Genomic DNA, 15,244 nt, shown 5'->3' with positions numbered 1-15,244 from the left:
TATGTAACTGTTGGTGTTTGCAGGTAACCCCAACGACAAGGTTCTGTTCGCAAGATGTCGATCGATGCCGGGTCGCCTCGAGAGGCGACATTCTCTGCGACTTTGGGGATCCGCCAGACGTTTACCCAGAAGCGGAAGTTCACGGTCTCTGCCGCGAAGGCCAGAAAGAAGCGATACTTCGTCGAGCGCGGAATATGCGAGCACCGACAGCGCACCCCATAGTCCAACCAGTGAGTCGAATCGGGGAAGGGATTGTTTTGGTGATGGATGATCATCTAATCGGAACGTATTGCCTTTCCACTTGAGGCTATTACTTTCGATTTGGACCACGTTCTTTATAAAAGAAAGCATCTCGTTTCGAATTTTATACACGGAGAATTTTCATCCTTGCTATATTGCACGAAACAAAATATAAAAAAATATGTTGGAAGATACAAGTACGGAAAGCTTATCGCACTAGCACAAATATTCAGCGTTATAGGTTTTACTTAAAAAATATTATTATTCGAATGCTGAATAATTTTTACTTTCAACGAAATAAACTACCCAACCACGCTTTGCAGCTCTTGCATCTATCTCTGAAAACCTTAAGACGAATTAGAACGAAAATCCCGACTGAAGAGTATCTGCAGTTCCCCAAGTTCCTAAACCCGCGAACCACAGCTGAGCATCGACCAAAGAACGAAGCTTCTTAGTCACCTTTAGCTGGCAAGCCCTTCCTCGATCCCCGATCTTTCATTACGAAATGCAACATCGGTTCCTCTCTTTTTTCTCAAGGTTTCTCCGGTATTTTTTCAGAGAAAATAGGTCTACTCTCGAGGCTATTCCGACGAAGTACGCGAAGAAAGGGTGCACCATTAATGGGCACGTTCAGTGCTCAGTATCCTCCTACCGAGTGGTTTAATCCACGTGTCGTTCATCTACACAGCGTAGCCACGCAAACGAGAGCCGCTAGCCCTTCGGTGAGTTTTAAATCGGGACGATGCACTCTACTAACGAAAAAAGAAAAAAAGAAGATAAAGGAAAGGAAGCATCCATGTTTTTGCTCTCGACAGACGGAAATTGAACGCGAACGTCGAGATTAAATCGCGCGAGAACTCGGGAGGAGCGAACCGGTCAGCTTAACAACGGAGTAACATTTTCAGATGATGGAGGGTCTAGCTCAGTCACAGGCCAGTTTCCAAGTATGGGATGATTCGAGCTCGGTGCGATCCGCCACGCTGCCCAGGCGACATCGACGCCAAGCCAGCGGTGATTCCTCTAGTTTATTGGCGAACTCGACGCCCAGAAGTTCCAGACGACATCGATCACCGTGTTCGACAATGCCCAGATCAAAGTGCTCTAGTTTAAGCAGATGTACGTCCAGAGCTTCTGTCCTGCCGCCAAGTACCAACCAAGAACCGTATCAGAGTCGCAATCAAACGCAAAATGGTAAAAATTCGGCGAACTCGTCGCCTAGTAGAAGCGGCGGAAGTTCCGGATCAGTTAGAACTACGAATGCTAGCCCCGCGAAAACGGCCACCCTGGGCAGATCCAGCACGAGACAATCTAATTCTAGACGTCCCAGTCACGATTCCACTGGTAGTGGTACCAAATCAAACGGATCGCCTCAGCATAAGGTAATAGGTAGCTTTGATTTAAATACATAGTGATCGTGCTTCAGCTACAGAGTCTATACGTATCGTTATCCTTGGCTCTATGTATCGATACTGTTTAATTCCTGGATTTCCAAAATTCCTATTTTATGTGTATTTGAAAATCTGTTTAGTACGAGTTAAAATCATTTTTTATATGATAACCTAGATCATTTAGGAAGTTTCACTTGCGAATTTTTTCGAGATGACTTCTTATTTGCTCTGAGAAAGTTTTTGAACGTTCGACTTAAAAGCTTAGATTCGTAGACTGCGATGAGTTCTAGGACTTTCTCAGATTTCTAGAAAGTTTAAAATAGTAAAAAAAAAAAAAAAAAAATGACGCGAACATAAATGGCTTTACCTACAGAAACGTAGATACACATACATATAATAATGTACGTGATTGTTTGAAGCGTTCAAAATTATAAACATATGACTATAAATTTCAAATTCATAAACACAGATTCTCGAACACAGATTAAACAGAAGGCCGAATAGCACGTTATCTTTGCAGGTTCTACAAAAGACATCATCCGGTCACTCGTCCCACTCCAGTGGAAAGTCGATTTCGAGCGGTAAACTCTCATCGTCACCGTTGAAAACATCCACGTTACCAGCAAAATCCTCGCCGCTCAAAGTGGTGCAACAAGGATCCTTGACCCCGCTTCAAGAGGCACAAAATTCGATAACTCTACAGGTTTCGACGAATTTAAGTCCGGTCAGTCCATCGCAGGAACAACGTACGATACAGAACAGCGTGACGCTAGCCTCAAATGCGACCAGTACGACAACCATCTCCGGGTCCCCCGGCACAAAAATCTACGTGCAACAAAACAACTCGCCCATGAGATCCGTCATTACGTTTGAAAATGGCACGGTGAAGACCAAAGTGGCTGACAAAGAAACGATGGACTGCAAGGAGAAACAGGATCGGGAATTGATCGGTGAGAAACTCTATAAAACCAAGATAGACGAGGAGAAGCTATTCAAGTCGAAGCTCGACGAAGAGAAGTTGATCAAGTCGAAGCTGGACGAAGAGAAGTTGATCAAGTCGAAGCTCGACGAAGAGAAATTGAACAAGTCGAGCAAGCTCGAACGTCCATCCTCCCTTTACGCTTCCAAAGAGTCGAAACCGAGCCATCTCTTGTCAGAGTCCGATAAAGAGAACAAGCCGAAAGCCGACGAGGAAATGCCTAACAAATTGAAACTGACGAATCGCTTGAATAACAGCCAAGCTCATTTAATAGACGGATCGACCAATAATATAGACAAGAATTCTTTGGTCAACGAGCATCCTCCATCCGCGTTAACCAGCATGAAGAATACCAACGATGCCATGAACAATTCGAGAAAATTGAGTTTATCGTTATCGAAGGATGCCTTAAGTTACAGGAACCTTCTTCGTCCGGATTCGAAAAGCAATATTGCGTCGAATCCACCATCACCTACCAAGTCGTTCGATGGCTTCGGCGGATCCTTTAACAACGTCTACATAGAGAATCTGGAAAGTTCTAAGCAGCAAAAGGCGCCGCAAGGTTCGGAACCGAATTTGGAGAAAACGGTCAGTCGAGGTGATCTTTGTTCGTATCCAAGCCTAAGCGACATGCAGGTTCAATTCACCAGTCTAGCAGCGCAAAAGATTCTCAAAGGTTGCCCGATTAACAGCGTGGACACGTTGGTTGAAGTTAACATGGCAGCTGCAGAAAAGCCGAACAACTGCGACGTTACCGTTCACACTGACTTTGGTCTCGTTTAAAGTTTTCTTCTTCGTCGATCATCAGGAAACCGGGCGTGGGTTTTTCACACGTTTTTCGTACAGTGAAAGGTTGAACTTTAGCACGATGAACTTCTCGGTATCTCGTATGCTTGCGTCGTGGTAGAAATGTTAAATAGCAAACGGAAGAACGCTGTACTGCTTAAGCATATAGAGAGAGCATTGTAACAGTTACCAATAAATAAACGTTTGTTATGTTCATCAAATATAGTATATGTATCGTACGATCGCACGTTATCTCTTTCCCCGACAGTTTTCACGATCTGATTGTAATATTGATCACTGATTGTAATATTCACGTTAAACGAATCCCATGCGATTCTCATTGAACATTGTGCTTCCATTTGATCATCTATATGCTTACGCGGCTGAACGTTCGATTATATTGTGTAAAATAAAAGCCAGCCATTCCATAGAGAATATTCGTTAGCTTATTTCTAGTTGCTCATAGCTCAACACTCAACCAATCCGGCGAATTCTATTAATTATCAAGCGTTGATTTAACATGAATTAATTTTATCCGCGTGATATTTAAGTTACATAGCGATATTTGAATGCTGCTTGCATTGTCGTTTCACCTCATCCATCTTTATTGGCCACTCTCATTTGAAGATATCGCATTTTTCGAATTATCACACCTTTCGTAAAGATGTTTATTAAGAAAGCAAAGAAGTAAATATTCCTTTGTCAAAAATTATTTTCCATTGTTGCTCCTACATTCAGCTTAAAAATTATTCAGAAAACAATGCATTGCGCGCATCAAATTTCATCGTGCCTCCATTGCCCTTTCATATTCTTTTCTTTTTTTATTCGTGGTTTAGTTTAATATATTACGCAAAATGAACTATAAACGGGTACCACAGCGTCGTAACGTTAGCAGTTTTGCATCGCTTTACCGAGCTAAAGCGATTTGCTAAAGCAATACTTCACGTACGATAGCCTGACAATTTGCCTTACTCGAACGGAAGAAAAAATAAAGATGATAATATTTTATGCAAATTCCAAATACTGCCAATTTCGTAGCGTCGATTTAGGATAGCGATCAATCTCGAGTCTTCGTGGAAGGTGTAAAAAAAAAAAACTGGTAACGTAACGTGCACCATTCGTTCGTCTCGAATTAGTTGTCACAGTGAACGAGCGTCTATAAGCGTTAGACGATATTTTATTTCGGTCAATATGCCAAAGTAGAGAGGAAGCGTAGTGCAGTCAACTTTTTGTAGAATTTAGGACATAGTTATTGACTACACGAGCTATAATTAACAACTATAATTAAAAAGTTACGGCTATAGATCGTCGTTACAATTATCGTATTCATAATGAAATTCAATTAGAACGGATCAAACTTTTCAAAAGGAAATTCTCACGGATAACAGCTATGCGTATAAATTTAATACCTAAATTATGCCCTTTATATATATACCTCTGATAAAACTGCAGTGAAATAATTGGAAGGAATATTTCGATCGGATTCGTCGTTTATAAGAGAAGAGAAAAATGTAAATTTAGATTGAAGTTTGCAGATGTATAAAACGTTTATACCGAATGAAATAATCGTGACGCGAGAGACAAAAGTCAACTGCCTACAATATCACGAAATTCTAGTGACATTACACGTATAACGAAAAGGAGGTGCATTATTTCCCCATTGAGAAAATAAGCGGTACCATTTTATTCATTAGAGCAATGGTAAATCTAAGTGCCAAAACCGTTAATAGTACTTAAAATCGCCTTAAAACACTCGCAGCGCGACCTCATAACGTGATATGACAACGAAGTCGCGATGTAAACGAGTTGTCCGTGTAACGTTCGAATTACATTATTCATCTTAAAAACGTCAAACACGTAGTCGTAAGATGGTAAACGAAACTGGGCCCTCATGAATGGCCCCTGCTTTGTACATTTCGTACGTTGTATTACCGATTAACCGATGGTAATTTCGATAAGCCTCTGAGTCTTCCAGTTTTTGTGGAAAATGGAACGACAGCGACCGTGTTACGTCTTTATTTCTTATCAAAACTAACTTGTAGAGTACTTGTGTAATCTTGTTCTTAATAATTATAACAACGAAAGCGTATGATAATAAAGAAGATAAAAAAATACATACACCTGTTATTTTTCAACCCGACAGTTAACAGATTAATAGATTTAATATAATTAATGAATTAATAGCTATTGGTCTTTCTTTTATGATCTCTAATATAAAAATCAAGTCATCGAAAAGTAAACATTAAGAATGCACAAGAAAATAGAAATGTAAATAAAAACTAAATGATATATCGAATAGAATGCAAAATGGATTGAAAGACTCGGCTACATAGATTTGATTACATTATGTATGCAATAATCCTTACACAAAGCTATAGAACTGCTAACACTAGATGTTTTTTAAATCTTAGTAGTAAAGGCGAGAGCACTCATAAACCGATATACTTCTTATTTTAGTGCTAGTTAGATGCTATTTAGATGCTATTTCCAAAATTTCCAATTTAATAGAGAACAACAGCTGGTTCAAAAGATATGGTTTTTTGATCGATTTGGTAATTTTTACAAATCATTAACAGTCGAAAGCAGTGTCCACACATTTTTGTATCTTCGAAGCACGTTCAACTCTTAAAACATCTAAATCAATGGATTCAATGAAGCGTGTAATAGCTGTTACTATAATAGCTCATTCATAACTACAACAAATCGTTCACTTATCAACTGTTTGTTTGCACATACATTTGTTAGTAGCACATACATACGTTTCATAAATGTGTTTATCGTGAAATTACCGATTTGGTCGCTTTCTAGCTAATCTATCTTTTACAATGCGATGTACCCAATATCTTCTGTTGATTCTTTTTCTATGACGGTCGGTAATACCAAAACGTAATAAAAAATGTGTCTGGCAAATAACAGAATAGACGAACAAATAAAGTATAAGCATATGTTGTAAAATTACCGAATCGGTCAAAAACCGTATCATCTGAACGAGTAATAAGCTGATAACGCTGGTAATGACAGGAATTAAAACTAAGTGCCATCATTGACTAATCGTCGATCATAGATGTATATACGTACTTTACCAATCACAATATATTCTACCGTACCAACCACCAATCTTACCATTTTAATGTCATTCCCGACATTACCGATTTAGTGTAGACTAAAATTATTGACCTCGTCTATCATACCACTGACGAAGAATTTTATATACTCGTATACTGTATACTGTAGAATCGTCTATGATAATATTAAAATTTTAGGCAGCATTTGTAATAGTCATATGTAATTGAAACTAAATTCTAATAATAAATTAGCAACAAACTACGCCTAATAATATATACATTATAAATAAGATAAATTATACATATCCTTGTATAACATAAAAATCAACGATTCTTTAAATTGTTTAAGATATTACCATAAGAGAGTTATAACAAAGTCAAACGATATCCAATCACGGATAGACAGGACCTCTTTATGAAATAGTGAACCACTATTCAGATAGGTAATTTCAACATTAACATATGTGTTACTCAGAATAATACTGATGTATCTCCAATCTTATCATAAACGAAACGATATTACATGTTGAAGACAATTTTAAAGTATCGATATAACAAGGAAATATCTACACGTATACTACTTTAATTATTTAATTAGGTCAATAATTTTAAAAGAGAGTTTTGCGTTGAATATTTGGCAATATTCAATATTTCACAAAATCTTGTTTTTCAATATCAATACAGAATATATTTCGATTTTACTAAGCTTATATTAATATCGTATCAGACATCAGACATAAAATTAGTATTACTAAAGAACGCGATATGGACAACAGAATCCCATCCTGAAATGATAAAACACAAAGAGGAAATGTTACTACTCACGGATATAATAAATACCCATGACTACTATGCTCGTTGAAAGAATCTATGTAATGCAACCAGACGGCGGTCTCGATTCAGACCTTTTACCCTAAGATATAATTGATTAACCAGAGGAACAAAAATGCATGCAACTTACGATTAGATGTGGAGAACGTTGTTATCAATGTTGCTATGGCCCAGAAGAAACCGTCATCAAAGCATCGAACCTTATCGTAGATGTGGAGGTTGTGAAAAGTCTTTGGTAAAAAAGAACGAGACTCTATTAAATTCATTTTAGTGATAATAAACATTAAAATTGTAATAACGATAAAAATTGTAATTCTAACCTAAAAGCTTGAATCTAACTAAAAATGCAGATTCTAATGATTTCTAAAGTATACTAAACGTTCCTATTTTACAGCTTAATATTGAGATTTTAAAATTACATTAAGGTTTGTTACAATAAAAAAATAAAGATTTAAAGCTTCCAAAATTATTTTTTTTCATCAGATCACAAACAGTAAAATAAATTAAAAACTTACCATTTTTAAATTATGCAGAGGATGGATCCCTTTGAGAGAAGTTTTGAGTTTCTGAGAAAACGAATACTTAAAAAGCTTATTATGAATTACTAACGCGGCCATTTGAATTATAATCGACGAACAAACACTGACTGTAATTTCGCGAATGAATTGTATTTTTCATACAATACATTGTAGATACAATTAACTCTGACCCTAATTGTATTTACGATACAATTAATTAGAGCTAATGTGTAGACACTGACTCCACTGACCGCATCGCGCACGATCACAAACAGTCTCTGAAACAAAAATAAAGCCATATTAGTAGGAAAGCAGAGGCAAGCACGAAATCAAGTAAAGAAATAAAATCTAGTAAAATATATTGTTCTTACATTTATTTAAGAAAATACAGCTAAATGTTAGTTATTCACGTAATCATATTATCACAATCACCATAATCACAAATCTATATTAAACAAAATTAATGATAATAAGATAAAGCTACATGAAATAATAATAGCCATCCTCTGTCAGAAATTCGTAATACAAGGATGATTCGATCAATCAGAAAGCAAAAATGATAAATGATTAAATAAACGTATAGTAAGTAATTAAATAAAGCTGATGGAAGTGTATAAATGTACTTACAAAGCGGTTAACGACGCATGTTAGATGAGGTTAAACATCTTAACTACTGTTTACAACGACGCACTAATACTGCATGCCAAACGCGGAAAGTGGTACGAGCTTGTACGAAATACGAACATATGTATTTTTCTATATATATGTGCACACAAATTTAATTTGATACGACCAATAGGAAAGAAGCAAATTGACTTCGAGAAAACTATGTAATTTTACTTATTTTCAATTTTATACAAATATTAAATGAAATATGTAATAAATGTTTAAATTTAACACGTTGTAACTAAATGAAGTTGATAGAATAATATAAATGCTTACAAAATTCCAAATCATCGAATTGCCATTAATTTTTTAACATTCTGCTTACATACGTAGTTATTATAATTATATTTTCGTTATTATTAATAGCACGAACATTGTATCAATTTTTTTATTTCTATTTTCATTACTACGAAAAATAAACGAATTCACATCATAATTTTTTTTCTTTCGTAACATCATTACATTTAAGTATAGCAGATGTAATGTTCCACTTTAATTAAATAAAACAACATAAGTGCTTAAATTAATAATAATTGATATTGTCTCCCAAATATTAGTACCTCAAAATATTATTATAAATATTAGAGAACTAATATAATATTAATTTTAATATTAGGAATATATTACTATTTGAAAAACGATATTAAGATAAGAACTATTTTAATACAGTCCGCTATAGATCATCCAAAATTATTTACGAAATCCTTTGATAATTTAGACTAGACTGACATACCTCTCGGGGACGCCATGGGAAGTCGTGCGATATCTCGGGAACATCACAGGATGCGTGTGTTTTAACTTTAGTTAATCATAAGATAGATACATATGTTAAGTTCATCGTGAGTCCATTCCGTACAATGGTACACTTATTTAATTTGGAACAAAACATAAAAATCTCTTCTGTCTTGCCCCATGAATTTATCACATAAGTCGATCTTGCGATTTATCGGTTCGCAATCGCCCAATTCCTTCGAATTATTACGTGGCGTACTCGCTCGTGCGTATTTCGGATACGCACGAATCAGCGTGCATTTGACAACCTCTTGTATTCATAAGTCGCTCCAAGGATCCCCTTATCTAGGTGACTGCTCAATGACTATTCGCGGTTTGCATCGAGTCGCGGGAGTTCTCATCACGACCATGGTGCTTACAGAGTCCAATTGAAGATCCTACCCGATTGGTGCTTCGGTACTCGGACAGGGTTAAGACCAGTAATTTGATGTCCTTCGTAATCCTGTTCAGTAGTTCATCCCACCGGGAGTGAACCCCACTTGTTCAGTCGAGGACTAGTGCTTCGTAATCCTATTTGGTGGTTCCTCCTATCGGAAGTACCACTTGTTTGTTGGAGTGTGTCATACTTCTATGTGTACACGAAGACAAAATCAAAATTTTGCCATATTTAATAGGTACTTGAAAATTTGTAATGTTTGCTTTTCTTTACATTATCTCGATCCTTGACTAATCTACCGCAGTATCATCAGTCGGCAGCTTCGACGGTGGATTGTGTAAGTTTCGAATGGCCAGACAAAAATCGTGTGATGGTCAATCCTAGAGCCCCTCGTTGAAACTTGGAGGTCTCTTGTGATACTGAATGCTGTCATCGAATTATTGTACAATGTTCTTATAACGTAGCGTGGGAGATAGTTGTTGCGTAATGTATGCGTCCTTTTAAGTTTTAGGTTTAAGTATTAGTTTTCACTCTCAGCTTAAAAACCTACACCGTGCAATGCATGCGTTATAGCTTTAATTAATCATACAATAGATATTCGTTAATAAATTATTAGCACCAGTTGTAGAGAGATATTGCAGGGATATATTGCAGGGATATCGTGGGGTACCTGTGTTATATAATTTAATTTCTTAAATTTCGTTCTATGTTACAGTCTTTGATATGAAAAGCTGCCAGTATAGCCACGTCCTAATGCACATTAGATTGATATCTATCTAATATCTATTTTTAGTTTAGTTTTACATTTAAATAGGTTTTAGTTCTAAGATCTATATTACGTTAACTTTAAGCCTGATTGTTGGATGGCGTGAAGCAACAGGGGACTTACTCTTTGTTTTAAGTATAATTTTTAATCTTAGTCTTAAGTCTTACTTTCAAATATTACTTTTAACTTGTTTCGTTAGTTTTAAGCCTTAGTTTTAGTATATTTATGAAGATTGAAGTACTTGATCGATACCTTTATCCACACAAGCAAATTGTTGATGACTTTTTTGCTCTTTTCGTTTGTGCGCAATTTATCTATTTAAGTTATCCATAAATTGTGTTGCGAGTTTCTTAGATTGAAGTATGTAAAAGTGTAAAATTCCATACTTCATTTACAATTACACCATATCCTAATTCGTATTGTATTTGTAATTTCATAGAAAACTTTACTTGTAATTGAAATCACTATACTATATTGAATTGATAACGACGCATGTAACACAAAAATGGTAGAGGGTACGAATGAGACCTACAAAAAAGCATTGCATATCACATTTATTCTGTTCTTAGCACAGAGATATAGAGATAGGGTATGCGAGTCATACATTACCGTGTAAGTAGGTGCGATATGGGAATAGATAAAGAACGTTGCGCAGAGACCCTTTCTCTTCATATTTAATCAAATATGCACACTGACACCAGTCGTTGTTCTAGATTCGGTGCAGATGAGAAAAAGAAAAAATAAGAAATAAAATTCTTCTGTTTCACAAAAGAAAGGTACATACATACGCATTTTCTTTTTCTTCCAACCCGCTGTCACTGCGGCGATTTGCCGCAAATCATTCTTGTCCGCTCGATATCGTTGCTATCATATGTCTTTCTTCGTTTTCCTATTAAGAACAAGAATGGCAGATGTAACAGATCGCAAAGGGATTGGGCGGTAAAACGCCGCTCATCTACACGGAGACTTAGTCAATGATGTCACGTATATTCTGTTCTTTGTCAATGCTTTAGCCACAGACGGTTAGCACCCTCGCAATTTGTTTTGATCAATCGGTATTTCAGAACATGCGACACAGAATCCCGTAAGATGCCAGGTCAATTTTGTGTCTCGTCTGTAATGCTACTGCTAATAGAAGAACCAAATCTGAAATACCGATAGTAGCAAAGTTTATCAATATACAAAAATAAAACATATAGTTAGATAAAAATACATAATTTCTAGATAAGTTTGCAACCTTATATTCAAACTACAGATTTTAAATTGTATTATTGTTCACAATCTATTAAGTGCACTTGCTTCTTTTAGTCCATTCCAAACATCTATTAAATATATATATATAGTTCATCCTAAATTAAAATAGCCTTAGTTCTATGACAAATTTTCTCTTCGTTATTCTTAACTTGGCAAATTGAGTAAAGTAACAGGATTTACTTTATTTCATTTAAACTTTAATAAATTGTACTTACAATTATTCTGGTAAAACCAAGAAAGTTCAAACTCATTGACCGTAGAATCGTTTAACTTTATCCCATCGACAAATCCCGTAAGAAAGCTTGCACGTGAGATTCTTTCGGCGGCTGGAGCACTTTCGCACAAAAGTAATAGCTATACAATAAGAATCGAACGCATTAGTTAATCCCGTTTCCGCTTTCCTTCCTAATTGCTTAAATTGCCGGAAAAGTTTAAGCGAAGCAGAGGCCACGCAGGCGCACTGAGGCGCGCACGCTGCGCCACTACCACTCTGTTAGGTAAGGTTAGATTAGATTCTACATCGTTTTCCAACCCTCTCCTCATGTTCAGTACACCCCAAGCTATCACTGCGGTCGGTAGGTTTCACCTGTATAATCACATCGACGAATGCACGCGCACACATTCACACACGCGCACGTTCGTGTATTTGTTTATACGCTTGCACGATCGCGTATTCGTTTTGTTGAACATCGATCTACACATCAATGCGATCATCTAGATTATCAATTAGATCGGTGGTGAGTAACTAAATGAAAAGATGAAACCGTCACTTTTAAATACAGTTTGAACGATTCGAATTTTGTCTAAACTGCCGTCTCAAAGTTGCGGAATTTCTTAGATATACAGTCGTCTTTTTCATAAATCGAGAAACGTATTAGTAGACTAATGCGAAGATGCCTAAGAAACTTTGGTTGGACTAAACAAACTCGCGTAGTGTTGTCGCGGCGGTGGTTGTGAAAGTGGCCGTGAAGATTGTTACTATAAAGTAGTCTCGACGGAACTAATCACACAGGGTGAGTAAAATAATTTGTAGTTCACAAGATTAATGTTTACTCTCGAACTATCTAAAACTTTTTCGCGTGGGAGCACGAGGATACTAAACTCGTGCTCCCTTAATGCAACTGATTTAAAGGTCTATGACTCAAGTACTTCGGAAGTTTCGCACAAACTAGCTTCCATAATAAATTTTTACTTAAATCAAGCTATACACCAGTTTTTTAAGGATTTTACGGTCCTTTAATTTAGTGGAAGGTTCGCGTACAATGCACCGTGGGTTCGTACCTACACGTGAAACTATCGTCACGATTTTATCAAGTCCACCGTGTAATCATGTTTCAATCATGCATCAGCTAACTCAACAACAACATTGCGAGCACAACAGGGAAACCTCGAGCAAATACGAAACGAAAACTCATCGGTTTAAATGTAACCGTGCACCGGTGGTTATAAATGTCGTAAAAGAAAAATAAACCGACAGTTTTCGTTCACAATACAACCGGTCCTATTAGTAGATCACGTAATCAAAAAATGCGTAAATGAAAGCACGAACGTCAGAAACGTGGTAGTGACCAGAAAAATCATGTGAAATAGAGAAATGTAGGGTAGTGGAAAATAAAATGAGATATCATGGTCCAGGATGAATTGATATAGAACAATTCCTCGATCCTGGCTGCGAGTACCTGGCCGCGTGGAATGAACACGTACAGGCAGCTGCATATCTGTAATCACGCAGGTGTGAGTGACATCTACGAATATCTGAGCATGACGCGCAGGCGCCTCCACCTGTAGATACGCGAGGCTAAATACTAGATTTATCCGTCGGTGGAACAGACCGCTCGACGGAGTATGCGGATCAATAGAATTATCTTTTTTTTCCTTTTCTCGCAAAAGAACGGATCCTTTTACCCTGCACTTTTTACCATTTGGTCCCAACGTTCGGAGTCACGGAATCATACAGCGCACCGTCGTGCGTTGTAGCTTGCAGAGAACTAACTAACGACGAGAAGATCGATAAAATTACGTATCTCATTGAAAGAGTTCGCATTCGTGTCGCTCCTACTCTTTTCTTTTACTCGCCATAAGGAAACTCGATCCCTCGATCGTAGACATCGTGGAATTCTTTGAACGACTCATCCTTTTGCTTTCTACTACTTCAACGATCCACATCAAGGGAGAAGTATCTTGGAGATAGAGAGATGCTTTTTCACGATTTTCATTTGTGTCGAATGAAAGAAAGGAATATACTAGTATGTAGTATCGAAATATGTGACGAGAAAATGAAGCAACACTCGCTATATACGATATATTTCCGGATTTTGACAAACGATCTTTAAGAAAATAGATTTTGCAAGCTAAGACTGTAGCTTAAAGAGCAATTTAAGTCTCTTTCGAGAAATATTTTTTTTAATTAAAATTGTCCATCGTTCGCTAGGACGAAAATTAATTTGGATACGGAAGAAAATATAGGCAAAATACGTGGTATCATCGTCGTTTGGTTGTTCTTACGATAGAGGCTTGTTTAATCAAAACCGCTGATATTTTTATTTATTCAACTCCATACAATATATGCCTGTGTATCGCGTAGCGATACACTAGAAGGGAAATAATCGATCTGCTGCAAAACTTTTGATAGTTGCCACAAAATATTCTCTTGTAAATAAACAAATAGTCTAGCGTTTTATTTTCAAGGTATATAAAGGATGAAAAATCCGAGTGATCTCGTTAAACAATTTCACAGGGTCTGGCTTGGGCGACAGTTACAACTACAATACTGTTCATTTCACCCTCGCATTTCCCTCGTATTATCTCGTGCTCATTGCTGTCGTGGCCGTTTTCATTGTTCTTATTATTGTTTCCCATGCACGACGACGATCCCTCCATTAATATCACGGCCACCGCCAACTCCCGCCCACATCCCCCAGCGTCATTAACATTAGCATTTTTATGATTATTAAGGTCCATAAGCATTATTATTTTCGCCGGTGGTTTCTGGAGACGGGAAAACACGAGCGGAACGCATCACAGTGTTCCGTTATGAATTGCATTACCTTTTCAAAACAGCCATGCATTATACATACGTACGCAGGAGCCACATGCAAAACGATAATGCCACCCCCGTGGTCCAGCTGTGCCGGTCCTGGACGCGTGAAATGTGCAACACGGAATAGAAGAAAATAGGGAAACGCGATGGAATAGACGTCTGTCGGCCGTACAATGGTCGCCGTCGGGTCAAAAGTTCAGAACTTTTGTCATGTAACTACATATGTAGCTGAACTAGGAGTCGTATTGATCTCGAGCGAGAGCTGGACGAACAAAGTTCTTGGAGATTTAACGAGAGGCTCTTGGCGATGAGCTGCTTTCCAAACAATACTTCGTATGCGCTACTAGGAAGTCCGAACGAGCGCGCTTATGCTCGAAAGTAACTCCGTGCACCGCACACCACCGGTTCGCACATCGCGTCGCTCGCCAACTTGCAACCTATCCTCTTTCCTTCCCTTTCTTCCTCTTTTTTTTTTTTGGGCCGAGTCGGCTTTGAGTCGCCACTGCTCTCTACGCCATTATCACCGGCTTTTTGGTCGCCTTC

General features: G+C 37.4%; 2 protein-coding genes and 1 long non-coding RNA gene across 12 annotated transcripts in view; 2 read left to right on the top strand and 1 right to left on the bottom strand.

Moving 5' to 3' along the window:
- The window catches only part of LOC100650169 (storkhead-box protein 2), a 111,866-nt gene extending 106,359 nt beyond the window's left edge, over positions 1-5,507 (top strand). For 2 of the 3 annotated variants that reach the window (XM_012314591.3, XM_048411134.1), the window contains exons 5-8: positions 24-230; positions 778-962; positions 1,146-1,619; positions 2,149-5,507. In XM_012314591.3, the coding sequence (XP_012169981.1) occupies positions 24-230; positions 778-962; positions 1,146-1,619; positions 2,149-3,390 (2,108 nt within the window). In that variant the 3' untranslated portion in view covers positions 3,391-5,507. The remainder of the gene's footprint in view (positions 1-23; positions 231-777; positions 963-1,145; positions 1,620-2,148) is intronic. The other variant, XM_003399547.4, reaches the window with a different exon arrangement.
- LOC110119775 overlaps positions 1-12,138 on the bottom strand; it is a 241,088-nt gene extending 228,950 nt beyond the window's left edge. For 2 of the 7 annotated variants that reach the window (XR_007226018.1, XR_007226013.1), the window contains exons 1-6: positions 11,877-12,134; positions 11,192-11,553; positions 11,017-11,116; positions 9,207-10,935; positions 7,805-8,085; positions 7,420-7,519 (exon numbers count right to left, since the gene is read on the bottom strand). This is a non-coding gene — a long non-coding RNA (uncharacterized LOC110119775). Of the gene's footprint in view, positions 1-7,101; positions 7,244-7,419; positions 7,520-7,804; positions 8,086-8,434; positions 8,625-9,206; positions 10,936-11,016; positions 11,117-11,191; positions 11,554-11,876 lie in introns of those variants that run through there. The other 5 variants (XR_007226017.1, XR_007226019.1, XR_007226015.1 and 2 more) reach the window with 5 other exon arrangements.
- Positions 12,139-12,222: 84 nt separating this feature from the next.
- LOC100651536 (follistatin-related protein 5) overlaps positions 12,223-15,244 on the top strand; it is a 46,790-nt gene continuing 43,768 nt past the window's right edge. Inside the window, exon 1 of one of the 2 annotated variants that reach the window (XM_012314586.3) lies at positions 12,223-12,398. In XM_012314586.3, the coding sequence (XP_012169976.2) occupies positions 12,366-12,398 (33 nt within the window). In that variant the 5' untranslated portion in view covers positions 12,223-12,365. Of the gene's footprint in view, positions 12,675-15,244 lie in introns of both variants that reach the window. The other variant, XM_003399476.4, reaches the window with a different exon arrangement.

Source organism: Bombus terrestris, chromosome 12 (assembly GCF_910591885.1).
Source record: "Bombus terrestris chromosome 12, iyBomTerr1.2, whole genome shotgun sequence".
In the NCBI taxonomy this organism is placed as follows: Eukaryota; Metazoa; Arthropoda; class Insecta; order Hymenoptera; family Apidae; genus Bombus; species Bombus terrestris.
The sequence above is the reverse complement of the archived record's forward strand: the minus strand, read 5'-3'. Positions and strand labels throughout refer to the sequence as shown.